Source organism: Acomys minous (genome assembly GCF_964271855.1).
Source record: "Acomys minous genome assembly, chromosome: 14".
Lineage (NCBI taxonomy): Eukaryota > Metazoa > Chordata > Mammalia > Rodentia > Muridae > Acomys > Acomys minous.
The window spans coordinates 42,426,651-42,454,587 of NC_140496.1; the positions used below are offsets into that span (position 1 = coordinate 42,426,651).

Below are 27,937 nucleotides of genomic sequence, written 5' to 3' on the forward strand. Positions count from 1 at the left end.
ATTTATACAGTACCATAGAGCTAACAGGCACAAAAAATAGGTGGGAGGCTACGAACTCACCCAAACTTGTACTTGAATTTCCTTTCCCTAGGTCACACCTGGGCAGGCTCTGTGAAGGGAGGGCCTGGATCTCAGCTTGCCCTGCTTATCAACACACTCCTAAACAGAGGCCAAGCTGCTGTCGTGGTGACCTACTTGTGTATCTATGCGTGCTTAAGACCCAACTGTTGCTGGCTTACTAGGAAGCAGCAACAGTTGATCCACTGGTTTCTTGTGTTTCTCCCCTATCCTCTACCCATCCAACCCCTCCTTTGAGGACCTCTGAATCCCAGAAGAAAATAAACCAGGAGAGCAGTACTGTGCGTCAGGAAGTGCTAAGGGTCTTTATACCCACTGCTCCTTCTGCCTGGAGCACACTCAAGGACTTCCTTCACAACTGCCCTGACCTTTGGGATCTAGAGCAAATGTTATCTTCTCAAGCTGTCAACACTGACCAACTTTACTTTTTGTTTGTGGTATGGTGGAGAGGGACTACATGAAGCAAGAGTTGCCCCGAACTCCTGATCCACCTGCCTCCACCTCCCAAGCCCAACCCCCACGTAGTGTTACCCGAGTGACCACAGGGCCCTCAGACTGCGTCGACAAAAGCTAGGGGCACCACCTCAACATCCCATACCCATGGCTATCTGTCCTTCCGCAGGTCCCATTAGAGCTTGCTACTGTCCAATTTGTTTTTATAGTGACTGGGAACTCTTCCTCGCTTCTCTCCAGTTTGATCAAATGTCACCTAAGGAGGCTGGAAGGCTAGCTCAGCAGTTAAAGGATTTCCTGTTCTCCCAGAGGAGCCCAGTGGAGTTCCTAGCAACCACACCGTAGCTCACAGCCAGCTACGACTCTAGTTCCAGGGCTGTGATGCTCTCTTCTGCCCTCCACGGGGACCGCGCGGTACACAGGCATACGTGAGAGCAAAAAGCATAAATACAAGCTGAGCGTGGTGGCACACTCCCGTAATCCCAGCACTCAGGGAGGTATGGGCACACGGATCTCTGTGAGTTCGAGGCCGGCCTGGTCTACACAGGACAGCCAAGGCTACACAGAGAAACCCTGTCTCGAAAAACAAAAACAAAACAAACAAACAAAAAGTACAAGTTGGAGAGATAGCTCAGCCATTTAAAGGCTAGACTCACAAACAAAAATATAAATAAGTGGCCTACAACAGACGTCCGCTCCCCCAACAAGCCTCTAGCCCGTCCTTGTTAGTAGTAACCACATCCTTTTTTTTTTTTTTTCTTTCCACCTTCTCCTATAAGGACAGGGAGAATGTTCTGGTCCCCAGAACCCAGAACAGCCTTGGCATATAGTGAGTGGCTGGTCAGTATCTTGGGAATAAATAAGATCCAAAACGTAGGATAAGTGTACTGCAAACAGTGGAGTGCTGGGAATCAACACAGCCTTATGTATACTACGCACGCACACTTACACTTAGATAACCCAAGTCACGGGTAGCCTGAGACTGTGGGGAGACATGAAAGGCTGTACATATCCACACATCGCTGCTGAGGCAAGAGACAACCCTGTGCATATAAGACCCTGTCTCAAAACAAAAACACCAACGAGACTGGGCTTAAGAGCCACAATTACTAAAGAGGGAAGAAAGATGTCTTGAGAGTCCGAGGCAGGCAGCCCGTGCTCCTGCCAACAGCCCCTTCTCCTCACCCCCACAGCGGGCCCAGCCCAGCGCAAGCAGGTGTGGACCCACCAGGAGGAGAGGCTCAGCTTGGAGAGCGCAAAGAAGATACCCAGCACACAACTCCAGCACTAAGTCAGGTCTTTACTTCTCAGAAGTGACTGCTAAAGGAGAGAGACAGCAAGAAGAGACAGACAGAGCCAGAGAAAGCAAGGTGGTGGAAAGAAAGGGAAGAGTAAACCACTGGTCTAGTAAGTCTCAGGAGGCAAGTGCTCAAGGTAAAAAAAAGAGTCCTGGAGAACGGTCCGCGGCCACAGGAAGCGCCTTGGTTTCCTTCTGTGTATCAGTCCTCCAGGAAGGCCGCTGCCGTAACCGCATTAAATAGTTATATACATCGCAGAGAGTCCCAGGGAGTGAGCACCTGGGAGGGGTCATTTCACCAGGGGCCGAGTTTTATCATCATCACCGCACTGGTGGGCTTTGTACTTTTTCACTTCTGCCATGTATTTGGCCCATGCGTCACCTTTACTTGTTAATACCTGTGGAGTCGGAGGAGGAGAGGACCGGTTGGAAGACAGATGCCCAAAAAGGGGGGGACAAGTCAGGAATGCCATGAGACAGCTGACCCATCCCCAGTATCACCCTAAAGGCCCTGAATTTGAGGTGAAAAATAAACAGAAGAAGGTTATCTGCGGACCTTCCCACCCTACCCCAGGCCCACCCATCCAAAGCCTGACCACTGGGCACAGAATCTAGAAGAAAAGGCATTAGGGTGGCACCCCTCGGCAGCCCACTCACCTCATCCTCCGTCTTCTGCTTCTTGGCTACTATTCCCGTCTTGAGGGCTAGTTTGTTCCCGCCTCTGCGCTTGCCCACCTGGGTGAAGGGACAGAAGACTGCAAGGGTTACAGGAGCCGGGCCCGCCCTTGGCGGTGCTGAGGCCCACTACACCTTCCTAGACGCCTCGCCCAGCTCCTCCAGCCGGCCGACCTGCGCAGCAATCAGAGAGGAGCACACTGGACTCAGCGCCTGCGCTGGGCTGCCATGCCCAGGCAGTCCTGGGCCCCAGGCTACCCTCCCAAGGGGCCAGAGGAGAGCTCACCTTGCTGGGACTGGCTCTGTCCTAACTCTTTCTGTCCAGGCCTTACCCTGTCCTAGCAGGGACCACATAGGTAGCAACAGTTTCCTTTATTGAGCATTACTATACACTGAGCCCTATATACCACACAGAGAGCACTGTGGCCACATTATCTCCTCTCGCATTCAGTTATGCTATTTGAAGATAGTAACTACTTCTTTCTAGAGAGAAAGACACATCTCTGGGAGGAATAAGACGGGTTGCCAAAAAGAGAGCAACACTCAGAATCAAACCCAGGGGGAGAATCCTGAACAGAGAGCACCCCAAATTCCCCTTCCCTGATCTGGCCTGCCTTTTTTAGGGGTGCTAATTACAATGACAGTTGGGAACAAATGAAAATGACAGTAACAGGACTGCTGCTCTCATTCTTGGAAAAGCTTTCTACCTCTACTCTTGACTGTCCCGTCAACCCAAGTCCTGTCACTTTCTATTTCCTCTAAGAACAATCCTGCTCTGGGTTTTCACTCTAGTAACCCACCTTCTCCCCTTACCGGGGGGCCTCCAAGACACACCCTGTCCTCACCCTCAACTAGGCATCAGTCACTGCGGGGTCACCCTCCCCCCCCACTTCTGTGTAGCACTGCGTTCAAAGCACTCTACTGTGGAGCTAAAAGCCCAGACCTCTTGTTTTTAGTTTGAGACAAAGTCTCACAAAGTAGCTCAGGCTAGCTCTGAATTCATTCTGCACTTCAGAGTCTTTTCCAACTTCTGAGTAACTGAAATTACAGGCACACACTACTGGGGACGGGGACACACACACACACACACACACACACACACACTTTTTTGCTGCTTTTAGAAACAGGTTATTGCTATGTAACCTTGCCTGAATTCGGTTTGCAATCCTCCTGCCTCAACCTCCACAGTGCTAGGATTACATGTATTCGCCACCTTGCCCAGCTCACACACCCTTTTAGGACCCAAGGAAACTTAAGCCTTGCCCCAAACCACAGAACTGACTCGAAGGCCTGGCCCATCCATCGCCTGTTATTCTCAAACCAACATCTCCTCCTCCCCACTACAGAGCCTCTATCTCAAGACCAGAGGCAAAGCAAACTCAAAACTAGTAAGAATATATACCCAATGTATTTAGCCCAGAGCTCTTCAATCCGGTTCTCACGGGATTTTTAGCCAGATCATTTTTTTGTTACCTCATGCATTGTAGGATACTAAACAGCATCCCCGGTATCTACCCACAGATGTCACTGGCATCACCTCTCAAGAGTTTTAACAACCAAAATGTCTACAGACTTTACCAATTACATAAGGGTAAAGAGGCTTTTACCCTTATGTTCTCAATCTAGTTACGAATTAAAGAGTTAACAGTACCAGCGGGAACCACTGGTCTAGCTCTTTCTGTTAACGGTCTGTACTGACTGAGCTTTCTAGGGCCACTTCACCGAATACTCACATCAAAAGGTGAAATGAGGTCAATTATTAGAACTACAGAAAATCAGGGTATGCCACCCGGGCTCCAAGCAAACAACGCTCTTTTCTGTCAAAAAGTCACCACTGAATACCGAACACAAGGTAAGGTGCTCAATAAACCGGCAGTAGTTAAAATACCACAGAAAGGAATCGATTGATTCTTCCTAAGGCCACAAAGTCAACGGTTTGCTTTTTTTGTTGTTGGTTGGTTGACTCTGTTTAGTTGGGACAGGGTCTCACCCTTTCGAATCCTCCGCTTGCATCCGGAGTGCTGGTATTACAAGGCGTGTGCCACCACGCCCGGCTACGGTCTGAGTCTAACGATTACAGCAGACTCGGAATTTGAACCTGTCCCCTCCTTTTTCTCCCACATTAAGTATGTGAGTCCCCACTGTTCAATGTCTGGGTACAAACGAAACAGGAACCCCTAGCATCTAGCGTCCCCCTAACCCCAGAGCGTAGCTTCCAATGCAATTCACTGGTTCCCAGGTCCCGCGGGGAACATCTGGGGGTTCCCACTCCCGCCCAGAAACACCTCTCATCCGGAATCCAGGCTCAAGATTCTCAGCAAGCGACCGGGACCGTCCGGGCATTCGGGCGGAGAGGGCTGCCTTGGACCTTGACGCCCATTCCCGGGCCCGACTCCCCCTGCCAACGAGGGCCCCGGCGCCCGCCCCCACCCCCGCGGCTCCTTACGAAGCTGAGCGTGGGGCCTGGGCCGCCCTTCCTCTTCGGATTCCCTGGGCCCGCCGCGGCGGAGGCCGGTGGGTCGGGTCGCTGCGGGCCCGGGGGTGGCTCCTCCTGCCGCTGCCGCTGCTCCTCCTCCATCTTCCGCTTGAACAGCTCCAGGAAGCTGCCGTCGTTGGCAAACAAGTTCACTCCGCCGGACACCGGACTTGAGCCGGACACCTCGTCGTCCCCACTCTCGGGTGACGTTCCCGGTCCCGACTCAGCCCATCGGCTCCTGCCGCCGCCCGCCGGGCCGGGCGCCTCCCGACCCGGAGGCTCCGCCCGTCTCCCTCGGGCAGCCATTTTGTCGCCAGGTGCCGCGCAAAGAACTTTGGGAAAAGCTCTCAGACCGCGCGCTTGGCGCGGGACTGGTTTCGTCTGAAGCAGAGCATACTGGGAAGAGCGTTCTGAACCCAGAAGGCAACGCGATGTGGGCGGGGCCTGGGCGGGGCCAAGGGGTTCCGACCTGGCAACCGGTCTGTAGACTCTAAAAGCCCGATCCCTTCAGTTCCTCGGATCCCTAATCCTTCCAGACGCGAGTTAGTTAAACAGACAGAAGCTCACCGAGAACGGGACCACTGTCTGGGACCTGGGCCCCCTCTAAGGGCTGAGAAAGCGCAATCCCAGTCGGCCACCAGAACTCTGTAACAGAAAGGATCTTGTTTGGGGACTGGGTGGTCAATTAGACTCTAGGGAACTTGGGTAGCCCCTAACTAAGTGTAGAAAGCATATCTAACTTGGTACCTCCTGCTAGAAACGGAAGCATCTCTGGGTTGGGCATCTGTCTCTGAATTTAACCGCTTGAAACAAGGGTACCGCTGGCTGCGTGCAATTAGACACCCCAACTGAGGGTAGTATTTTAGAGGCTGGAGCACTCAAATGAAGCCGAACAGATTTCTAGGCTGAATTCTTCTCCAAGAGTTAATGTTGCGAGCTGGGTGCTGTACCAAAGAAATAAAGACCCTCGTATTCCTTCCCGAGGACAGGGATTCCATTAAAACAGCATTTGCTTAACACAGAGCACACCCAGAGAGAAAGCAGAGCGACACGCGCAGCAAGGGTTTTGGAAATTAAAGTTCTCTCTGCTAGGATGACTTGTTGTAGACATCCTTCCTGACGGGCACACAGGACAAAAAGTCTACATACCCTGCAACCAATGGAGTCTTGGCTTTTAAGCGCCCCCTCAGCCAATTAACCAGTTCGTTCGTGATTGGTTTGCGGCAGAAGCACAGGTGGGTCACAACCAACTGGGTAACTGGTGGACCGGAAGAGAAGTTAAGGTCAAAATAGAAAGTCAAAGGGAAAAGATCATTAGGAAACTGAGCCTATAGAATCGCGCCAAGAGATACCTCTGCTCTCGTAACTTCACTCGGAGCTGAGACAGGATGTTTGCCTGGTTGCTAAGGAGAGGCTGACGCCTGCAGGGACTTTAGCGTGCCTGCCTAGTGAAAGACAAGATTCAGCCAATGGAAACGTGCCGCAGGACTTAGGGACCAATCAGGGAAGGGCAATAGGATGGGTCATACCAATATGCTCACAAGACAGGGGCATTGTTAGAAAACTACAAACAAAAGTTCACCAAGGTGAGCCCCCGACGCATGAAACGGTGAAAATATAGCGACCATCGTCCCTAAATGTCAGCGCATGAGGAAAATAAGTCGGGCTGTGGGCCTGCACAGGGACGTGGAAGACTTAGTTCCCCTGCAGGTGTTTCGTACGTGGTGCGCCCCGATTGATCACGTGAGCCGGCTCCAAGATGGCGGCGGGGGTGGCCGGGTGGGGGGTTGAGGCAGAGGAGTTCGAGGACGCCCCTGATATCGAGCCGCTGGAACCCACGCTTAGCAATATCATCGAGCAGCGCAGCCTTAAGTGGATCTTCGTCGGGGGCAAGGGTGGCGTTGGTAAGACCACCTGCAGGTAAGGGAGCTCTGGTGGGGTGAAAAAAGACGGGTGGGATGTACCACCGAACGAAGGGGAGGACCGGGTTTTTCTTCCCCGTGGGGCAGGCAGAGCGAGCTGAGCGGGGTTCTACGGGGAAGTTACTGCAGCTTGCTGAACATACCTCCCGAATGCAAGCATGCCATCCCGAGTTGAATTATCCATACTCTTTGAGTCTTGTGAATCCAGCGCGTGGGGTGTGCAGAGGAGCATTTAAATGCCGCAGTCGGCCGGACAGTAACCCCAGGGGAGTTCAGAGTACAACGGGTGACACTAAAACAAACTGTCCTTAAATGTGACGAGCCTTCCATTTGATCCCGGAGAGGGAAGGAGGAGGACGGGGCGGGAGAGGTGCATGATTACAGTGCCTCAGTTCATTGTCCTGAGCTACTAGAGGGAGGGAGGAAGAGCAATCCGTGCTGTCTGGACAGCTGGACTGTGCCACTGCGTGCCAGAAAAAAAAAAAAAAGAAAGAAAGAAAAAGAAAGAAAGAAGCAGGCACTCGAATAGACCGAATCAGTCAACAGAATATTGTACAACCAATCCAATTCAAATGCAAGCGCCAAGCGGTCATCCCGGCAAGGATTAAGTATGGGTTGATCCCATCGGGACCCATACTTTGCTCTTAAGGTCCCTGCTGGCCCAGGTCTCCGTGGCCTGACCTTGCGTCTCCTGCCACAAACCGCACTCCCAAAGCTGCCTCCTCTCTCCTCTTCCCACCCTTCTTGTGTGCAGTTGCAGCCTGGCGGTCCAGCTGTCTAAGGGACGTGAGAGTGTTCTAATCATTTCCACAGACCCAGCTCACAACATCTCAGATGCTTTCGATCAGAAGTTCTCCAAGGTGCCTACCAAGGTCAAAGGCTATGACAACCTCTTTGCTATGGTAAGTACAAGCTGCATCAGCTCTGGCTGAGGTGTTTCGATTCTGGTTTTCGTGATGGTTGTTTTACCTCGGAGTGCGTGCCTGGTACCCATGGAGGCCAGAAGAGAACATCAGAGCCCCAGGGAATGGAATTACAGATGGCCGCGCGCCACCATCTGGGTACTGGGAACCTAGCCCAGATCATCTGGAAGAGCAGTGCTCTTAGCCACTGAGCCATCTCGTCAGCCAGAGCCATAAGGCCTTTGGGGAACGTACCTAGCAGCAGCCACCAGGCCACTCATATCTAGGTACTCATCTCTTGGGTGTGTCTGTGACACTTCCCCCAGCATACCCCCACAGGAACATCGGGGAAGGAAACCTTTAATAAGGAGCAGGAAGGAAGGTGATCGCTTAGAACTAAGCAGGGAAGGGAGGGAAAAGGAGGAAAAACCATCTGGAGGTGCGCACTGGCTTGGCAAGCAATTTGGCTTTGAGTCTAAGTTTGATAGAAGGCTCCCCCCCCTCCTTAATATGCAGAGCTATTGTTCGAGAGATGTAGTTTATTTTCAGTTGTGTGTGCAAGGGACAGAGGTATCAGGTCTCCCTTGGGCTGAAGTTACAGGCCATTGTGAACTCCCAATCCTGTGTGGGTTCTGGGAAGAGTGCACACTCTTTTTTTTTATTTTTTATTTTTAATATATTTTATTAGAATGCACACTCAACTGCTGAGGCATCTCTCTCGCGCCATACTCATGTTTCTGTTGCTGTTATTCTTGTTGGTAGTGGTGATAGTGCTGCTGCTGCTGTGCTGCTTGAGATGAAACCCTGGGCATCCAGCATGCTAGGCCAGTGCTCAGCTGCACCCCCAGCTCTCCAGTTTGAAAAGGAGCTGGTCAGAGTGGCACCTACCACTAATCCCAGCACAGCACTAAGAGAGCCAGAGGCAGGTGGATCACTGTGAATGGGAAGCCAGCAGGACGCAATAGTAAGGCCCCATCTTTAAATAAATAATAGTAGCTGGTGGCGCACGCCTTTAACCCCAGCACTCAGGAGGCAGAGTCAGGCGGATCACTTTGAGTTCGAGGCCAGTCTGGTCTACAAAGCAAGCGCAGGACAGCCAAGGCTACACAGAGAAACCCTGTCTCGAAAAACCAATAAATAAATACATAAATGTAAAATAGCTGGGAATAGTGACATGTACCTTTAATCTCAGCGCTAGGGAGACAGAGGCAGGAGGATCTCTGTTAGTTTGAGGCCACCGTGGTCTACAGAGAGAGCTCCAGGACAGTCATGGCTACGCAGAGAAACCCTGTCTTGAAACACTCACCCCCCCACAACCCACCCACCCCCCAAAAAAAGGTGTTAAAAAAGAATGTGTCTGGCTGTCAAATGGAAATTGGATTGCAAATCAGGGGTGATGTTGGGAAGAGAAACAAAAAGGCTGAATGTCCCCAGGTCGTTGTGACACAGTAGTCTCATAGAAGGAAAGCATGGTAGGAGACGCATGGTTAGATTTGGGACACATTTTGAAAGTAAAGCAATAGGATTACCAGGGGGTTTTGTCTGTCTCTCTGTCTCTGTCTTGCTCTCGCTATCTGCGTGTGTGTAGTAGTGTAATGTGTGCACACACCAGTGCCTGTGTACCACTGTGAGGGTCAGAGGACGTGGCCGGGTGTTGGTGCCTGCTCTTCCACCTTGCTGGAGACAGAGTCTGTTGTTTGCTGCTGTTTACACAGGCCTGAGAGCCGCCAGGGATTCTCTGCCTGGAATCTCACAGCAGCAGCAGCCCCCCGGGTTACAGAGTCACGTCACCACGCCCACCTTTATTTGCGGCCTGGAGATCCAAATTTTGGTCTCCACGTTTGCACAAATGCTTTGTCCACTAGGCCATTTTTTTTTTAATGTTTTACTTTTGTGTGTGCGTTTGTGTGACTGCTTGTGTGTGACGGGCATGTCCTTCTTGCATGTGAAGTCTTAGAGGGGCCCAAAGAAAACTTCAGATGCCCTGGAGCTATGGATATATCTTCAGTTGTGAGCTGTCTGATGTCGGTGCTCGGGGGCAAGCCTCAGTTCCCCGCCAGAGCAGCAAGTGCCCCCTAGCCACTGAGGCATCTCTCTGATCCCTATTATTCTGACTTCTTGTTTCTTGTTTGTTTTTGTTTTTATTGTAAAGATTTATTTCTTATTATGTATACAGTACTGTCTGCATGTACACCTGCAGGCCAGAAGAGGGCATCAGATCACATTGTAGATGGTTGTGAGCCACCATGTGGTTGCTGGAAGAGTTGTCAGTGCTCTTAACCACTGAGCCATCTCTCCAGCCCTGTTTTTTTGTTTGTTTGTTTGTTTGTTTGTTTGTTTGAATTGCATAGCTGCTGTACCTGCATGTATGTTTGTTTACCATGTGGGTGCAGTGCCCTCAGGGCCAGAAGAGGGTGTTAGATCCCCTGGGACTATAGTTACAGATGGTGGTGAGCCCTTCTGTAGGCTGGGGGTTGAACATGGGTCCTCTGGAACAGCAGCCCACACTGTTTTGTTGCTGCTGCTGCTGCTGGGCTTTTTTTTTTTTTTTTTTTGTGGAGAGGGTGTTGGTTTTTCAATACAAGATTTCTCTGTGTAGCACTGGCTGTCCTAGACTGGATTTGTAGACCAGGCTGGCCTCGAACTCACAGCGATCCGCCTGCCTCTGCCTCCCCAGTGCTGGGATTAAAGGCGTGCGCCACCACGCCCAGCCATAAAATTGCTTGGCTTTAGTGAGGGTAACTATCATGATGGGAGCTGAGACATGGGGACCTCACAAAAGAGAGATAGGGAATTGTTGAGACAGATTTTCACTGGGCTGCCCAGGCTAGCCTTGGTCTCAGGTGATTCCCCTGCCTCAGCCTCGAGAGCAGCTGAGTCTGCAGGAGCACAGCAGCACCCCTGGCTTTAGGAGGGCTTTGAGAGAGAGGTGGTTGGGCATAGTTGACTGCTGCTAGACCTTGCCAGAGCAGAGAGATAGAAGCGATAGGTCTCGAAGGCTGAGCTCTGTCTAGCACACAGAACCAGGGCTTAGTCTGCCAGGAGTGGAAATCAGAGGGAAGTATGTGGAACTGGGGTTGCCTGGGGGCAGATGAGGTACTACAACCCCATGTTTTTCCTAAAAAATTAAAAAAAAAAAATTAAAAGGCAAGGTTTCTCTCTGTAGCCCTGGCTGTCCTGGACTCACTTTGTAGACCAGGCTGGCCTTGAATTCACAGAGATCTTCCTGCCTCTGCCTCCTGATTACAGGCGTGCGCCACCACACTGGTGGAATCAGGTTTCTTGGTTTCTTTTTCCTTCTTTCTTTCTTTCTTTCTTTCTTTCTTTTTTTTTTTTGTTTTTTTTTTGTTTGTTTGTTTGTTTGTTTTGTTTTGTTTTATTTGTTTGGGTTTTTTTTGTTTTTTGTTTTTTTTGTTTTTCGAGACAGGGTTTCTCTATGTAGCCTTGGCTGACCTGGACTTGCTTTGTACACCAGGCTGGCCTCGAACTCACAGTGATCCACCTGCCTCTGCCTCCCAAGAGCTGGGATTAAAGGCATGTGCCACCACTGCCCAGCTGGAATCAGGTTTCTTTACTGCTAAGCCATCTCACTGGCCTTTTGGGTTTTGGGTGGGGAGTTTTTGTTTTGTTTTGTTTGTTTTGTATTGGCGGTAGTGGTGGTTTTGGTTTTTCGAAACAGAGTTTCTCTGTGTAGCCTTGGCTGTCTTGAAACTCACTCTGTAGACCAGGCTAGCCTTGAACTCACAGACATCTGCTTGCTTCTGCCTCCCGAATGCTGGGATTAAAGGTGTGCAGCACCGCTACTTGGCCTGACCTATTACGTTTTTGTTTGCAGTTTTGGTTTGTTGCTTTCCATCTGGATTTTAGCACAGTTGCAGCCATCTTTGAGTTCACTGTAGCATCAGCAGAGCTTACAACCTTCCTGCCTCGTTCTCCTGAATACTTGGGGCTTCTTTTCTGCCGACGCTGGAACTTCCCCCGTGAATGAAACAGCGGTCTGGGGAGGGACAAGGCAACAACAGACATTTTTGAGAGTAGGGAGGGTGCGGCTTTCCAGTCCACCACTGTGATCTCCCGTTAGGGATGGGGGCAGGGATGACTGACTGACCAGATACATTTTTTGTCCCCAAAGCAGCAGTACCAAATAGCTGTGGAAAAGCAGAACAGGGAGACTATCAACAGCCAAGAAAAGAGAGAATTGGCAGAAGCAATCTGTGTAACCCAGACTGGAGGAGGGAGCAAGCCAGGCCTGGTGTTATAAGTAGAGCTCCTATCTAAAATCTACTAGTCAGATGCTGGGGTCCTGAGGGCCAGTGCCCAGCTAGAAACCACCTTTAAGGGGCGTGGGGATTGCTCAGTGGGAGAGCACCTGCTTAGACTCTGCCAGTGAGTGGGTAGAGCCATAACTTGAAGGCGCACTGCCTAGCCTGTATAAAGCCCTCGGTTCCATCTGCCAGGCTGCTTTCTCCCCCAAAAATGTAGGGGGAAAAATACCCAAGAGGGACAGCTACTGGGCAGGGAGAGAGAACACGATCAAAGTGGCCGTCATAGAATAACTGAAGCTAGCTGAGCCTCATGGAGCGTGAGGAGGGCCAGCCTCGGCTACAGAGTGATCTTGTTTCTAAACATTAAAGAGTCATAATCAAGGGTGACCCACACTAGAGGCGTGACCTAAAAGCGCCTGCAGCTAACTGTGGTTGCTTATTGGGAAGACAAATTCTGGGTGCCTGGGCACATTCCTGCAATGGGTTCGGGTTTCAGCTTGTCTTTGGCGGGGGGCCTCCCCTAGTCCCAGTCTGCCATTTCTTACTTGATTGTGAAGGTTAAACCATTGATGGGACAGACCCAGGATCCTGTGTGATTGGAGCCCTACATGGGCTTCCTCTGGCCTGCACCTAGGAGTTGAGGCCCCCCTGGGAGTCCGTCATCGCAGCAGCCTGAGTCTGGTCCCCTCGGCCCCCAGGAGATAGACCCGAGCCTGGGCGTGGCAGAGCTTCCTGACGAGTTCTTCGAGGAAGACAACATGCTGAGCATGGGCAAGAAGATGATGCAGGAGGCCATGAGCGCCTTCCCTGGCATCGACGAGGCCATGAGCTATGCCGAGGTCATGAGGTCAGCCTGGGGGGGGAGGCTGTCTTGGCATCGATGAGGCCATGACCTATGCCAAGGTCATGAGGTCAGCCTGGTAGGGATTAGGGGGCCTGTCCTGGCATCGATGAGGCCATGAGCTATGCCGAGGTCATGAGGTCAGCCTGGGGGGGGCCTTTCTTGGCATCGATGAGGCCATGACCTATGCCAAGGTCATAAGGTCAGCCTGGTAGGGATTAGGGGGCCTGTCCTGGCATCGATGAGGCCATGAGCTATGCTGAGGTCATGAGGTCAGCCTGGTAAGGGTTGAGGGGGGCGCTGTCCTGGCATCGATGAGGCCATGAGCTATGATGAGGTCAGCCTGGTAGGGGTTGGGGGCGTTTGTCCCGGGAGGGCCTCTGGTGTGAGCCTGACCCTCATCTCCCCTCAGGCTGGTGAAAGGCATGAACTTCTCAGTGGTGGTGTTCGACACAGCCCCCACCGGCCATACGCTCAGGCTCCTGAACTTCCCCACCATTGTGGAGCGCGGCCTGGGCCGCCTCATGCAGATCAAGAACCAGATCAGCCCCTTCATCTCACAGGCAAGTGCCACGCATGCCTCCCCCCGCACAGTGTCTCCCCGGAGCCGAGCAGAGCAAGAGGCGTGGTCTCCCTGTTTGCTCCCCTGTGAAATGGACTGCCTCCACAGCCTCCTGCTGTGTGACCTCACGTCAATCTTTTTCTCTGGGTCTTTCCTTCTCTGTCAACTGTAATCACTTCAACAGCACATAATACTTTTTTTAAAAAAATGAAGATACTTGGCCACTCTTGAGGTTGCATGTGGCCTCTGTGTCTTCCTCCAGCCCCAGATAGAAGTCTCTAGCACCAGTTTGTAATAAAACAGACACACACACACACACACACACACACACACACACACACACACACACACACACACACACACACACACACACACACACACACACCAGCTCTTGAAGATAAGGTGTGGTGACGGGAAAAGGGAGAATTCAGGAGGTCAGATATTTTGGCCATGTTTGCCCACAGAGTGGAAGAGCTAAAGTTACATAGCCCTTACCCCACGACTTGGCCCCAGACCCCGCACCTTTAATGGAGATGCTGCACTATTCAGCAGGCCCCTGACCCAGAGAGCCTGACGGGCCCAGGAAGGTAGCAAGCCTGTCGCCTCATTCCCACAGATGTGCAACATGTTGGGCCTGGGCGACATGAATGCCGACCAGCTGGCCTCCAAGCTAGAAGAGACGTTGCCTGTCATCCGCTCTGTTAGCGAACAGTTCAAGGACCCCGTGAGTTGTGCCCCGATCCAGCAGGTGGTAAGAGGCTCCTGAGGGTGGGGACAGGCAGGTTTCCCTTCCCTCGCTCTTGTCTTGTGCCCCACAGGAACAGACGACCTTCATCTGTGTGTGCATCGCAGAATTCTTGTCCTTGTATGAGACCGAGCGGCTGATCCAGGAGCTGGCCAAGTGCAAGATCGACACCCACAACATCATCGTCAACCAGCTTGTCTTCCCTGACCCTGAGAAGCCCTGCAAGATGTGTGAGGCTCGGCACAAGATCCAGGCCAAATACCTGGACCAGGTGTGCTCATCTTTCCAGCCCCAGCCCAGCCAAGACTACCGTATCCTCTGACCCTTTTAATCTTTGAAGGCTGGGAGGACTACGGCGCAGCCTAGCACAAGTTGCGCATGCGCATATGTGCACGTGTGCATCCATTCCTTCATTTTGGTCTTGCTGAGACCTGAAGCTTTGTGCAGAGAGACGCCCTCAGTCCTGTGTGACCTTCTGTGTCTCCTGCTGCCCTCCCTTCTTCCCACTCCTGGGCCTTCTGTGTCTGTAGAGGACTCAGGCTGGACTGGGACCTAAGTCCGTTCCCGGCTTTGCTAGCCCCACTCCCCCCTACCATAGCAAGAGGCGTCTGCCCTGACGTCCCACACCCTCGTAAGCCCATTCTGCCCTCCCAACTCTGCTTCCCCCTCTCTAACCTCGTTACAGATGGAAGACCTGTATGAAGACTTTCACATTGTGAAGCTGCCGCTGTTACCCCACGAGGTTCGGGGAGCCGACAAAGTCAACACCTTCTCTGCCCTCCTCCTGGAGCCCTACAAGCCCCCCAGCACCCAATAGCACCCCTCCGTCCCAGCTGCTGCCACTTCCCACCCTGCTCCTTCCCCCCATGGGGCAGAGTTTGCACAGAGTCCCCCATAATACAGGGGGAGCCACTTAGGAGGTGGGAGGGGGTCTGTTCCCCCTGGTGGGGCCTGGGGAGGCTGCAATGCCCCCCACCTCTCCCTGCCTCATACTCCTCAATAAAATAATCTTAGACAGCTGTGTTTGTTAATAGCAGTGTGGGTAGGCAAGCACCTGTGCACAGCTGTGTAGATTGTGCACTGCACAAGGCTTTGTCTCCCTCTCTCACACCCAGGTCCATGCGTAGCAAAGTGCCAGGTTCATGGTGACAGTCGTGGAAAGAGGCTGTCTTGGGTATTGAGAGGCCTGGTCTTAAAGATATCCTTTCTTGCCGGGTGTGGTGGTGCATGCCTTTAATCCCGGCAGAGGCAGAGTTCGAGGCCAGCCTGGTCTACAAAGTGAGCCTAGGAGAGCCAAGGCTACACAGAGAAACTCTGTCTGGGGTGGGTGGGGTAGGGGGGGCGGGAGATATCATTTCTAGGGCTGCAAAGCAGAAGCATTTACCCCCTTCCTTAAAAACTCAAGAGTGTGGGAATCTTTAGGCCCATGGCCAGCCCCAGGCTCCCAGGGGATTAAGCAGGCATTATGCCCAACACTACCTGCTGTTTGGTTTGGGAATTAGTAGGCGCCCTGGGCAGAGGCTGGCCCTGCCAGCCTGGGGATTAAGGATCTACACACACACACCCCTGTTCCTGCCTTCCTGGATGCTTTCAGCCCCTCCTGGGGTGGGACTGATGAGGACTGGCAGCATGGCAGACGATGCTAGGGCTTCCCTTAAGGCCTGACCTGCCTCCTGCGGCTCCTCAGTGCAGACCTCCAGCTGCTTTAGCTCTTTATTCCCGTGGCCCTTAAAGCAGGCGGGAGTGGGGGCTGTGGCACAGATTCTGGCTGCCGACCATGTCCCCTACCCTTCCTTCTCTGTCACAGCTGAGCAGCCACTAAAATGGATACGTGAGAGACTGGGAATAAAACCTGGCGTTCGAGTGTTCTCCAGTTCCAAGCCACAGTTTGGTGTGAGAGAGACAGGAAGGGTGCCTCGAAGACAGACTCAGACTCAAAAGTGTTCCTGTGACAACCAGGGTCTGGGCGTGCCAGGGAACGTGTGTAAGGGGAACCCACTCACTCGCCTAGACTTGTCCTCCCGCTGGTCTCAGGGTGTGTGCGGAGCTGGTATGGGCCTGCTAAGGTGACAAACGTAAACAAATGGAAGCAGCCATAGGGAAGGACTGAAGGCTACAAGCCCATATTGCCCTGGGTTCAGATCCTAGCCGGTCCCCTGTATCATCAGATCTGTGCTTTACCCTTTGAGGCCCGTGGGAACAGCAGGAACCATCTCCCCTGCTGGCTCGCTAGAAGTAGAAGAAATAACGCAGGTTTTTCTCCAGTACTCAGCCCAGACCTCAATAAGAGTCATGTGCTATTACAGTGAGGGGGCCTGTGAACCGGAAATCTGCCCTCTGGCCCAGCTGGGGGCCGAGAACTGTGTGTGTGTGTGTGTGTGTGTGTAGAAGGGATGAGCCACAGGGAGCTCAAAGACACAGACTAGGGAGTCAGGGCAGCCTGTCAAGAACAGCCTGTCCAGTCCCCAGGTCCTACAGCTGGCAGTGTCACCCCAGCCAGCTACCCTTGTTGATGAAGTTTATAGGCTGCTGGGCAGCTGGACAGCGGAGATATAGGTCCAAGGGTAACCAGTCCGAGCTAGTTCCTAATTTACCCAGGTGGGGCAGACATCTGCCAGCCTGGGAACACTGTGTCCTGGCCAGATGGGCCTCCGGGTGCAGCTGCGAGGGGCCATCCCCACCTCTGGTGCTCAGTGGGTAGACAGCAAGAAACTCATGTAGACCTTAGAGGATCCCTACAAGATGGGACCCCTGTGCCTCTGCCCCTGTCACACCAATATATCTGTGGGCATCCTCGAATTCGGGGGTGGCGGTGGGAGTGTTCTTTGTCCCAGGCTGGGAGTGGCCCTCCTGTTGGCACGTGTCTGAAGAGAGAACAACTGTCTCGAATCAGTGCCAAATGTCGAGACAAGAATTTATGTCTCTGGTTGTGTGTTCAGGGCACTGTTTAGTATGAAACCTAAGTATATGTCTGTGTGTTTCTGCACACAACAAATAAAGAAGGAAGCATTGAGAAGAGGTCTGTTGTTGTTGTGTTGTTGTTGTCTTGTTGCTTTAATTTTAGACAGGGCCTGACTATGTAGCTTAGGTTATCCTTGAACGCAGTCTCCCAAATGCTGGGATTGTAGGTATATGCCACCATGTCTGCCTCAGTATATTAATGTACAAATGTGTGGATGTCACCAGGGTTTTAGCTGGTGAAACTGTAGGAAGGGGTCCTGTTGTCACTACTCCCCCCCACCACACACGCTAGGCACATTACCCAGGGCTTTACAAATGCTTGGCGAGTCTTTAGCCATTAAGCTACACTTGTAGCCGGGAGGCGGTGGTGCACGCCTTTAATCCCAGCACTCAGAGGCAGGTGGGTTGCTGTGAGTTGGAGGCCAGCCTGGTCTACAGAGTAAGTCTAAGACAGCCAAGACTACACAGAGAACCCCTGTCTCAAAAAAACAAAACAAACAAACAAACAAAAAGCTACATTTGTCTTTTTTTTTTTTTTCGAGACAGGGTTTCACTGTGTAGCCTTGGCTGTTCTGGACTCACTTTGTAGACCAGGCTGGCCTCCAACTCACAGCGATCCACTTGCCTCTGCCTCCCAAGTGCTGGAATTAAAGGCTTGCGCCACCATGCCCAGCCTTTTTTTTTTTTTTTTTTTTTTGGTTTTTTTCAAGATGGGTTCTCTGTGTAGCCTTGGTTGTTCTGAAACGCACTCTATAGACCAGGCTGGCCTCAAACTCACAATAATCCCCCTGCCTCTGCCGCCCGAGTGCTGGGATTAAAGGCGTGTGCTGCCACACCTGGCTCTTTAAATTTTTTAAAAAATTTATTTTATGTATGGACAGCCAGGGCCACACAGAGAAACCATGTCTCATTTTAAAAACCAAAAAGAAAAAAGAAAAAGTATCTCTCAGCAGGGCATGGTGGTGCATGCCTGTAATCCCAGCACTCAGAAGGCAGAGGCAGGCAGATCTCTGTGAGTTCGAGGCCAGCCTGGTCTACAAAGTGAGTCCAGGACAGCCAAGGCTACACAGAGAAACCCTGTCTTAAAAACCAAAAAAACTTTCCCTCTCCCTCTCCCCCCCTCTCATTTTCTGTCCTTATTTATTGAAGTGTGTGTGCGTGTGTGTGTGTGTGTGTGTGTGTGTGTGTGTGTGTAGGTGTGTTGGTTTTTATATACATGCCAGGGATTAAACACAGGTCATGAGGTTTGTATAGCAAGTGCCTTTACCCACTGAGCCATCTCTACTCGTGCACGCACACACACACACACATTATTCATACAGAATCTTACGATGCAGCAAGCACCATATATATATTCACTATATAGCCCAGGTTGGGGTCTTTATCGCCTCTCAGTGATTCTCCTGCCTCTGCCTCCCAAGTGCTGGGATTAAAGGCATGCACCATCATGCCCAGCTCCTTTTTAAAATACATATACATTTTTTGAGACAGGGTTTCTCTGCGTAGCCTTGGCTGTCCTGGAACTTGCTCTGTAGACCAGGCTGGCTTCAAACTCAGAGTACTTGGATTAACGACATGTGCCACCACCTGCCTTGATTTCCTTTTTTTCTCCATTAGGTTTTTTGTTTTGTTTTGTTTTTTGTTTGTTTGTTTTGTTTTATGAGACAGGGTTTCCCTGTTTAGTCTCGGCTGTCCTGGACTCCCTTTGTAGACCAGGCTGGCCTCAAATTCACAGTGTTCCACTTGCCTCTGCCTCCCAAGTGCTGTGCCACCATGCCTGGCCTCTATTGGGCTTTTAAAAAAAATATTAATTTCAGCCATGTGGTGGTGATGCATGCCTTTAATCCCAGCACTGAGGAGGCAGAGGCAAGTAGATCCCTGTGAATTTGAGGCCAGCCTGGTCTACAATGTGAGTCCAGGACAGCCGAGGCTACACAGAGAAACCCTGTCCCGGAAAAAAAAAATTATTTCAGGTGGATGTGGTGATGCACGCAAGAGGCAGAGGCAGATGGATCTCTGAGTTCCAGGACAGCCAGAGCTACACAGAGAAACTCTATCTCAAGAAAAACAAAAATCCTGGAACTGGGGTTACAGACAACCACAATGTGGGTGTAGGTACCAAATGATGCAAGAGAAAGCAGGGCGAGTTATGAACCCTGAGCCATATCTCTAGCTTTACTTTTTCAATTATGTGTATATGTTGTCTATGCCTGTGTGGGGGATATGTGCGCCTGAGTATACGAGCCCTGGGATCCCCTGGAGCTGGAGTTACAGGTGGTTGTGAGCTCCCAGAATGGGTGTGGAGAACAGCTCTAAAAAGGCAGGGTGCGCATTCTTAACCCCTGAGCCATCTCTTCAGTCCCTCCATTGGCTTTTTGAGACTGGGTCTCGTTCTATAGCCCGGGCCAGCCTGGAGCTCGGGATAGCCCTCCGGTCTTAGCTGCCAGCATGCCTGGCTGACCTTGAAAGTCTCTGCGACAGTGTGGACCGCCACTGTGATTATCTAAAGCTGTTTTAAGGAAAAAGCTAAATGTGGGCCTGGGTCTCCAGTGTGTTGTGCATCTTTGTGACAGCCTGCGATCACAGGCAGTGATCTAGTCTGGCTGGCCTGGGGGGGGTGGAGGTGGGGGTAGGGGTGGGGGTCGGGGTGGGGGTGGGGGGAACAGTGTGGCTTCCTCCCTCTCCAGTTCTAGGTTTCACATACTTGGACTGTCTCTTCACTAGGGAGGGAGACAAAAGGGAGCAAGAAAGAACAGAGCAGACCTCCCACACACCACCACCACCACCACCCCACCCAACCCCACCCCCCCCTGCCCAGGAGACAAACTGGCAGACCTTCTCCAAACAAAGTTCTGAGGCTGGAGCTTAGCTAAAGGGGATGGACCTGGGAGGGGCTGCCCACGCCCACTCCCCAGCTCCTCTCCGCACAGAGTCTGGCTTCAGCCCCACCCAGTACTGAGGACACCCTCCCAATTCGGTCTCTGTCCCTGTGTGTCCCTGTACTGCCACCCTCAACACAGGTGAGAAGTGCCAGAGCTGGGGGAATAAAGGGCCCTGGCCGGGCGAGCTTTGGGCAGTACTCCTGGGCGCCCCCCCCCCCACCTCACCCCCACCCACCCCCACCCCGCTCCATGGAAGGCTACGAGGGGCAGCCAGAAAGGAGGAGAGGTGGAGGACGATCTGAGGAGGACCCGGAGGGGGTCAGAGGTGGAGCATTAAGTGGGAGTCAGAATGAGCCAGTTCCAATCAGGAGGTAGGGAGGCTGCAGGACAGAGCCGTCATCCGGAGCATTTCTGAATATGAGGGGGGCCGTAGCCCCAGACTGTGAGTCTGTATTAGGCTCAAGGGAGGAGAGAGAGCGAGCCAGTGTTGGCAGAGTGGGCGAGAGGGGGTGGCTGTTGAAGCTCCGAGAATTTAGAAACTGAGGACTCAGGAAGTCATGAAGGTTGAGCGCTGTACAGCTGAAAGGGATGGGGGCGGTGGGAGGCAATGCAAACATTGACTACGTTTATCCAAAGGTGTAGGAGGTTGGGGACCTAAGTAAAAGTCCAAGAGTCCTGAACCAGTAATCTAGAGGAAGGAGACAGAACAAGACTGGGAAAAGGTAACTTGGGAAAGAGCTACGACTCGGGGGAAGAAGGAGGGGGGGGGTGGTGGGTGGGTAACAGGACTTGGGTGGCGGACCGCCCTAGCGCAGCGAAGATAGCTGTGCGCGGCCACTTCCACCTGCAACTGAAAATTCCAGGATCATCCCCTCCAAGCATTTTCCCGTAGCTCACAGGCCGGGATCCAGACTAAACCCCTTCTCTACTGGACGCACTGGCCCGGCGCAGCGATGACTGTCACCTACACAGCCCGAGTGGCGAATGCCCGCTTCGGTGGCTTCTCGCAGCTGCTGCTGTTGTGGCGGGGAAGCATCTACAAGCTCCTGTGGCGCGAACTGCTGTGTTTCTTGGGGCTCTACATGGCGCTGAGCGCCGCCTATCGGTGAGAAGGCCTGGGGTCGGGGCTGGGAATCTGAGCCCCGTGGAAGGGACGAGGAGTGGAGGGGAGACCTGTAGCCACTGCATTCCCTACCCCGCAGCTTCTTACTGGCAGAGGAACAGAAGCGCTACTTCGAGAAGCTTGTCTTATACTGCGACCAGTACGCCAGCCTCATCCCCGTCTCTTTCGTACTTGGTGAGGTTGCACCCCCTGAGAGCCCTATTCTTATGTAAGGGAGAAATCTGTTTTCCAGTCATGCTTCTTCAAGACCCCATCCCTATCCCTCTGAGATGCGGACGCAAATCTAACCTCCAGAGCGTCCCACTTCTGAACCCACATATCGAAGATGCCGGTGTGACCCTACATCCTGAAACACTGCGTATCACCTGGTTAAAATACCCTCCGAGGTGGCGCACGCCTTTAATCCCAGCACTCGGGAGGGAGAGGCAGCCGGATCGCTGTCTACAAAGTGAGTCCAGGATAGCCAAGGCTACACAGAGAAACCCTGTCTCGAAAGACAAAAAAAAAAAAAAAAACCTCTGAGGTTACCCCCCCACCCCATAGGAATGCCACCTCACCCACAGATTTATCACTACTTGTGTCTGCATTAGATTACTATGCCACACACACTCACGTCCTGAGGCCCCTCCCTCCAGGGAACAAATATCCCTCCATTCAAATCCAGCCCAGCCGCTGACCCCACAGAAACCTCATGTGACCCTCACATCACATGGATGGGATGACCAGCCTGCTCAGGTCCTCTCACATAGGGCCAAACTCTTTCTTTCTATGTGTGGGGTTTGTTTGTTTGCTTGTTTGTTTGTTTGAGACAAGATCTGGCCTGAAACTCCCTATGTATGCAAACCAGGCTGAGGGCTAAACCTCCTCTCCTCCCCAGCCCCCAACCCTAAATTTTCTGTGGAGCCCTGGCTGTTCTGGAACTCGCTATGTAAGCCAGGCTGGCATTGAACTCAGAGATCCATCTGCCTCTGCCTCCCAAGTGCTGGAATTAAAGGCATGGGCCACAACTGCCAGGCTTAAATACTTTTATAAGTTCCTGTTCGGGGACTGCAAGTGGCTGTTGTGGTAAATCTATCTAGATGCCCCTGCTGTGTCCACCAGTGCCCTTACCTTGTTTCCAGTCCCAATAACCCAAGCCCAGTGATTGCCTGGGATCAGAGGAACATTATTCCTTCGTGGCCCTAACATGGGTCCTGCGTCTCCACTTGCACATTAAGAGCACAATTGCTCCCCCCCCCCAAAAAAAAAAATCACAATTGCCCATCTCTGGCTACTTCAACCGGCTACCTCTTTGGCTTCAGGGCTGGATCCCCAGTTCTCAGACCAGATGGCCCGTGTGGTCAGAGTGACCAGCCTTTTTTCTAAGTGTCTCTGATACAAACTCAATGTCTTACCAGTCCCACGGCTTGGGCTCCCAAACTCTTGGCTCCCGCATCCGAGTTTCCATCTGCGTTGTCCCCAGGCTTCTACGTCACACTGGTGGTGCATCGCTGGTGGAACCAGTACCTATGCATGCCTCTGCCCGACGCACTCATGTGCGTAGTGGCCGGCACCGTGCACGGGCGCGACGACCGCGGCCGCCTCTATCGGCGCACTCTCATGCGCTACGCAGGCCTCTCCGCGGTGCTGATCCTGCGTTCGGTTAGCACAGCAGTCTTCAAGAGGTTCCCCACCATAGACCACGTAGTCGAAGCCGGTGAGTCTCTGGCCAGAGGATTGGCAGGGCCCAGACAGGAGAGCGGTGCGAGTAACTTCGGATCACTCCCCTCCAGGATTTATGACCCGTGAGGAGCGCAAGAAGTTCGAGAATTTGAACTCATCCTACAACAAGTACTGGGTGCCCTGCGTATGGTTCTCCAGCCTGGCGGCGCAGGCGCGACGAGAGGGGCGCATCCGCGACAACAGCGCCCTTAAGCTGCTGCTGGAGGTGAGCCCGAGAGGAAGTCAATCTTACAATAACAGAAACTGTGCGCTTCGGAGTGGGTCGAGGGCGGCTGGCCTCAACCCCCCCCCCCCACGATGCCGTATTTCAAACACACTAACGAGATGCGCTTATTTCCAATGGGGCAGCCCTGTAGTGCGTGGTACCCCAACGCGGGTGTACGTCACCACCACGTACCTGCAGCTCCTGGACACACTCGCCTAATTCCTAATATGTGACCCCCTCTCCATCCGGGCACTCGTATTTAATCTCCACGTGAGTTCAGTGTTCAACCCCTTCATGAGCAACATCTGCCCCTAGGAGCTGAATGTGTTTCGGAGCAAATGCGGTATGCTGTTTCACTACGACTGGATTAGCATACCCCTCGTCTACACCCAGGTAACTTCTCCATGTTTCCTTTATACTCAGCATAGGAGGCCCTATTCCTTTTAAGGTGAAATGGTCATAGTGCATTTAAGAAACTGAGAAGAGGGGGCTGGAGAGGTGGCTCAGCGGTTAAGAGCACTGACTGCTCTTCCAGAGGTCCTGAGTTCAGTTCCTCGCAACCACCATCTGTAATGGGATCTGATGCCCTCTTCTGGTGTGCATGAAGACAGAGCACACATACATTTAAAAAAAAAAAATTCATGTGCAATGCACACAGTATTCTGCCTGCATGTCTGCCTACACGCCAGAAGAGGGCGCCAGATCTCATAATAGATGGCTATGAGCCACCATGTAATAACTGGGAATTGAACTCAGGACCTCCAGAAGAGCGGACAGTGCTCTTAACCTCTGAGCCATCTTTCCAGCCCAAGATAGGGTTTCTCTGTGTAGCCTTGGCTGTCCTAGACTCACTTTGTAGACCAGGCTGGCCCTGAACTCACAGACATCCACCTGCCTCTGCCTCCCGAGTGCAGGGATTAAAGGTGTGCGCCAACATGTTCAGTCCTTTCTTGATAAAGTAAAACAGTGTAGGGACTGAAGGCCAGCCAAAAACTCAATCATTTTGTTGTTCAGTGCTAGCTAGTCCTGATCTTTCCAAGACTCCCTAAGGCGCATGGGGTAGAGGGTCAGCAGTGATATGGTTCCCATTTGCCTGGCTCTCAGGTGGTGACTATCGCGGTGTACAGCTATTTCCTGGCTTGCCTCATCGGCCGTCAGTTCCTAGACCCTGCACGGGGCTACAAGGACCACACCCTGGACCTGTGCGTTCCCATCTTCACCTTGCTGCAATTCTTCTTCTACGCTGGCTGGCTTAAGGTAGGTGGGGCCCTGAGGCAGGACCGGAAGTGAGGGGTTTGAAAGATTCTCCAGGCGCCACCTGCCTGCCTTTCTTCGCTGAACTCAGGTCGCCGAGCAGCTAATTAACCCTTTCGGAGAGGACGACGACGACTTTGAGACCAACTTTCTCATTGACCGCAACTTCCAGGTCAGAGAGTCTCCCCTCCTGGTGGGCACGCACCTAAGAGTTTCCCAAGGGGTCCCAGACTTTCCTAAGCCTCACCCTAAATACCCTTCACACTCTGATATCTCGCCGTGAGGGCTCCACCCACCCCGCCCCGCGTGTCCACATCCTCAGGTGTCGATGCTAGCTGTGGACGAGATGTATGACGACTTGGCCATGCTGGAGAAAGATCTATACTGGGATGCAGCGGAGGCTCGCGCGCCTTACACCGCGGCCACCGCTTTCCTGCTTCAGCAGCCCTCTTTCCAGGGCTCCACCTTTGATATTGCGTGAGTTAGCGGGGTGGGCGTGGCTTAAGGCTCTGCTGGCGCGATGGGCGTGGCTTAAGGCGCTGGGGTCTGGAAGGGTCTACGGTCTATGCGGTTTAGTGGTCGGAAAGGGGATTACCGTAACCGAGTTAGGCAATTTGGCCCAGGAAGGAGGCGCATCCATCCGCACACTAAGAACCTTAGCAATTGAGAGGTGGAGCCGAGGGAATCAGAAATTCGACTATAAAGCGATCGAGTTCTTGGCTGTGACTGGGATGGGAAATGGTCATCAGTTGGAGACTGGGGTCAGATCTAAAGACTTTCTTATAGACGAGATGGGGCCACGATTGAGGTTGTAGCGCCAAAGATACGGGGCAGGTCTTTCAGAGTGACACAAAGAGTGGCTGGAGCTAGGCGAATCTCAAGTGCTTCGGATCTCGCTTTGTGAATCAAGAAGAGAAAAGCCCGGGATGAGGGTAGGGTCTAGTTTATCGTACAAGAGATCCCAGCTTCCATCTCAAACACCCCTAAACAGACAGAGATAGATCGGCAGACATGGATGTGACGGCACACACCTGTAGCTAGTCCCATGACTGAGGAGACAGAGGCCGAACGCTCATTCACCCACAGGTTTGAGACCAGTCTGGACTACATAGTAAATTTCAGGTAGCTAGAGCTACACAGTGAGACTTTGCAAGAACAAACAAGTAAACGCACGAGGAGGGGGGAGGAGCCAGAGTTCCTCATCTGAAATCTCTCCCTCTCTTGGGAATTACTTGCTTTTCTCAAATCTACTTTTCCTCTACTCAAAAACAAAACAACAACTAAACAAATACTAGAAAACTAGCCGGGCTGTGGTGGTGAATGCCTTTAATCCCAGGACTAATTTAATGCCAGGCAGATGCAGGCGGATCTCAGTAAGTTCGAGGACAACCTGGTCTGCAGAACAGGGTCTGGGGGCAGCCTCCGCTACACGAACAAGCCCTATGGGGCAGGCAAGGGGAGGGGGAAACCAGAAAACTAAAATGAGATAATAAATCAACAGAGGAGCGTGATAACGGCCCCTGTCCATCCTCTAGGCTGGCCAAAGAGGACATGCAGTTCCAGCGAGTGGACGGCGTGGACGGCCCGCTGGGAGAGGCTCACGGGGACTTTCTGCAGCGCCTCCTGCCGGCGGGGGCGGGCACTGTGGGTCCTCTGGGGCGGCGCCTGTCGCTGTTGCGGCGCAAGAACAGCTGCGTGTCAGAGGCGTCCACGGCAGCCAGCTGCGGGTGTGCAGGCACCGCGGATGGCGGAGGCGTGGAGTGCGGTTGTGAAGACCCTTTGCTCGACCCCAGCCTTCGGGAGCCGGAGCTGGAGCCTCCCGCATGTCTTGACCCCCCTGCCCCTATCCCGGGGCCGCCTGCTGAACCTTTTACCACTGTGTCCATTCCGGGGCCCCGGGCTCCTGCGCCGCCCTGGCTGCCCAGCCCTATTGGAGAGGAAGAAGAGAGTCCGGCCTGAGAGCCTGGGACCAGGACCCCTGCGGACATCCAATCTAGCACACTGGGCATGCTGGTGACCACCAGGGTCTGCACCAGCTAGCTAGGTCTGCAGAAATCGACCTGTCCGTTTTGACCATTTGGGGCTGGTGGTGTTAGGGGTCCACAGTCTCCCAGTTGTTGCTTTTTTTTTTTTTTTCCTACTCCCAGCTGCTGCTGCCTCCTCCTCCTTTGTTTTTCCCAGGCAGAGTTTCTCTGTGTAGCCTTGACTGCCCTGGACTCACTTTGTAGACCAGGCTGGCCTCGAACTCACAGAGACCCGTCTGCCTCTGCCTCCCGAGTACTGGGATTACGCCTGTGCCACCGCCACCTGGCTACTTCCAGCTTCTCTAAGTGGCTTTGCTTCTCAAGCACCACCAGCTGCCCAGCGGCCTCTGTGTGTCTTGACTGGCAGGCAGCCTGTGTTCTTCCCTTCCGGCGGAACTGCGAGTGCCTACCTCGTGAACTTGTGAGGATCAAAACAAGTGAAAGGATGTCTCATTTATTAAATGGCGTTCAATAAATGGTTATCACTGAAGTGTTGCCTCCAGTCAGATCATTTACAAGATTTGGAGATTTTCCTCCCGACTTTTTTCTTTTCTTTTAAATTTATTTTATTTTTATTTTTTATTATTTTTTAATTTTTTTGGTTTTTCAAGACAGGGTTTCTCTGTGTAGCCTTGGCTGTCCTGGAATAACTTTGTAGACCAGGCTGGCCTCGAACTCACAGAGATCCACCTGCCTCGGCCTCCCGAGTGCTGGGATTAAAGGCGTGCGCCACCATCGCCCAGCTTTATTTTTATTTTTAATATACAGGCTATCTCTGTGCAACCCTAACTGGCCTGTACCCCCTGACTAGTCTGTCTGATGACCCCTGCCCCCAATGTTGGTGAGAGAAACGCTGCCTGGTGATCAGAGGCATCAGCGTGCTAGACCTGCACTTGAACTGTATCCCAGACAGTGCCCTTAACTGCTGAGCCATCTCTCTGGCGCTCATTTTATTTTTGTTTCTCCAAGAAGCTTCTCACTATGTAGCCTTGGCTGTCCTGGACTCACTCTGTGACCAGGCTGGCCCCAAACTCTCAAAAAGATCCACCTGCCTCTGCCTCCTGTGCCACTCCACCAGGTTTCCCTATTTTTTTTTTTTTTTAAGATTTATTTATTTTTGTCAGGGCAAGTGGTGGTACATTCCTTTACTCTCAGCAACGGGGAGGCAGAGGCAGGTGAATCTCTTGAGATCAAGGCCAGCCTGGTCTACATGGTGAGTTCCAGGACACCCAGGGCTACACAGAGAAACGTTGCCTCCGAAGATAAAAAACAAACAACAAAAGACATTTATTTTTATTTTGTGTGTGAAGGATAGCCGGCATGTGTACCATATATGCATGCCTGTGCCCTTGGAGGCCTCAGAGGACCTCAGATGCCCCGGGTCTAGAATTACAGATGGCTGTGTGTGCCAATGGAGGTGCTGGGAATTGAACCTTGGTGAGTAACAAATGCTCTTAACCTTGCTTATTTTTTTAAAACAGGGTTTCTCTGTGTAGCCCTGGTTGTCCTGGAATTGCTCTGTAGAATCAGGCTGGTCTTGAACTCACAGA

At 52.4% G+C, this 27,937-nt stretch overlaps 3 protein-coding genes across 5 annotated transcripts; 2 read left to right on the forward strand and 1 right to left on the reverse strand.

Moving 5' to 3' along the window:
- Positions 1-1,811: 1,811 nt before the first annotated feature.
- TRIR (telomerase RNA component interacting RNase) lies at positions 1,812-6,443 on the reverse strand (the record flags this gene model as incomplete). 3 transcript variants are annotated; one of them, XM_084756537.1, is made up of 5 exons in its annotated part: positions 6,332-6,443; positions 6,129-6,237; positions 4,950-5,923; positions 2,486-2,563; positions 1,812-2,226 (listed from the first exon to the last, which is right to left on the reverse strand). In XM_084756537.1, exons 3-5 carry the CDS (start codon positions 5,283-5,285, stop codon positions 2,119-2,121), a joined length of 522 nt encoding a protein of 173 aa, XP_084612663.1. In that variant the 5' UTR covers positions 5,286-5,923; positions 6,129-6,237; positions 6,332-6,443. The 3 variants fall into 3 exon arrangements, with proteins under 3 accessions (XP_084612663.1, XP_084612664.1, XP_084612665.1); XM_084756538.1 differs by having other exon boundaries at positions 4,950-6,237; XM_084756539.1 differs by lacking the exon at positions 1,812-2,226 and having other exon boundaries at positions 2,487-2,563; positions 4,973-6,408.
- A 262-nt stretch (positions 6,444-6,705) lies between these two features.
- Positions 6,706-15,235, forward strand: GET3 (guided entry of tail-anchored proteins factor 3, ATPase). The gene is made up of 7 exons (XM_084756521.1): positions 6,706-6,899; positions 7,656-7,803; positions 12,767-12,915; positions 13,322-13,472; positions 14,088-14,195; positions 14,290-14,487; positions 14,902-15,235. The coding sequence occupies exons 1-7, from the start codon at positions 6,739-6,741 to the stop codon at positions 15,031-15,033; spliced, it is 1,047 nt and encodes a 348-aa protein (XP_084612647.1). The 5' UTR covers positions 6,706-6,738; the 3' UTR covers positions 15,034-15,235.
- Positions 15,236-20,081: 4,846 nt separating this feature from the next.
- Positions 20,082-26,877, forward strand: BEST2 (bestrophin 2). Its single transcript, XM_084756504.1, has 11 exons — positions 20,082-20,197; positions 20,696-20,781; positions 20,952-21,164; positions 21,262-21,356; positions 22,645-22,878; positions 22,955-23,109; positions 23,425-23,502; positions 24,214-24,366; positions 24,455-24,535; positions 24,686-24,840; positions 25,899-26,877. Exons 3-11 carry the CDS (start codon positions 21,013-21,015, stop codon positions 26,320-26,322), a joined length of 1,527 nt encoding a protein of 508 aa, XP_084612630.1. The 5' UTR covers positions 20,082-20,197; positions 20,696-20,781; positions 20,952-21,012; the 3' UTR covers positions 26,323-26,877.
- Positions 26,878-27,937: the final 1,060 nt, after the last annotated feature.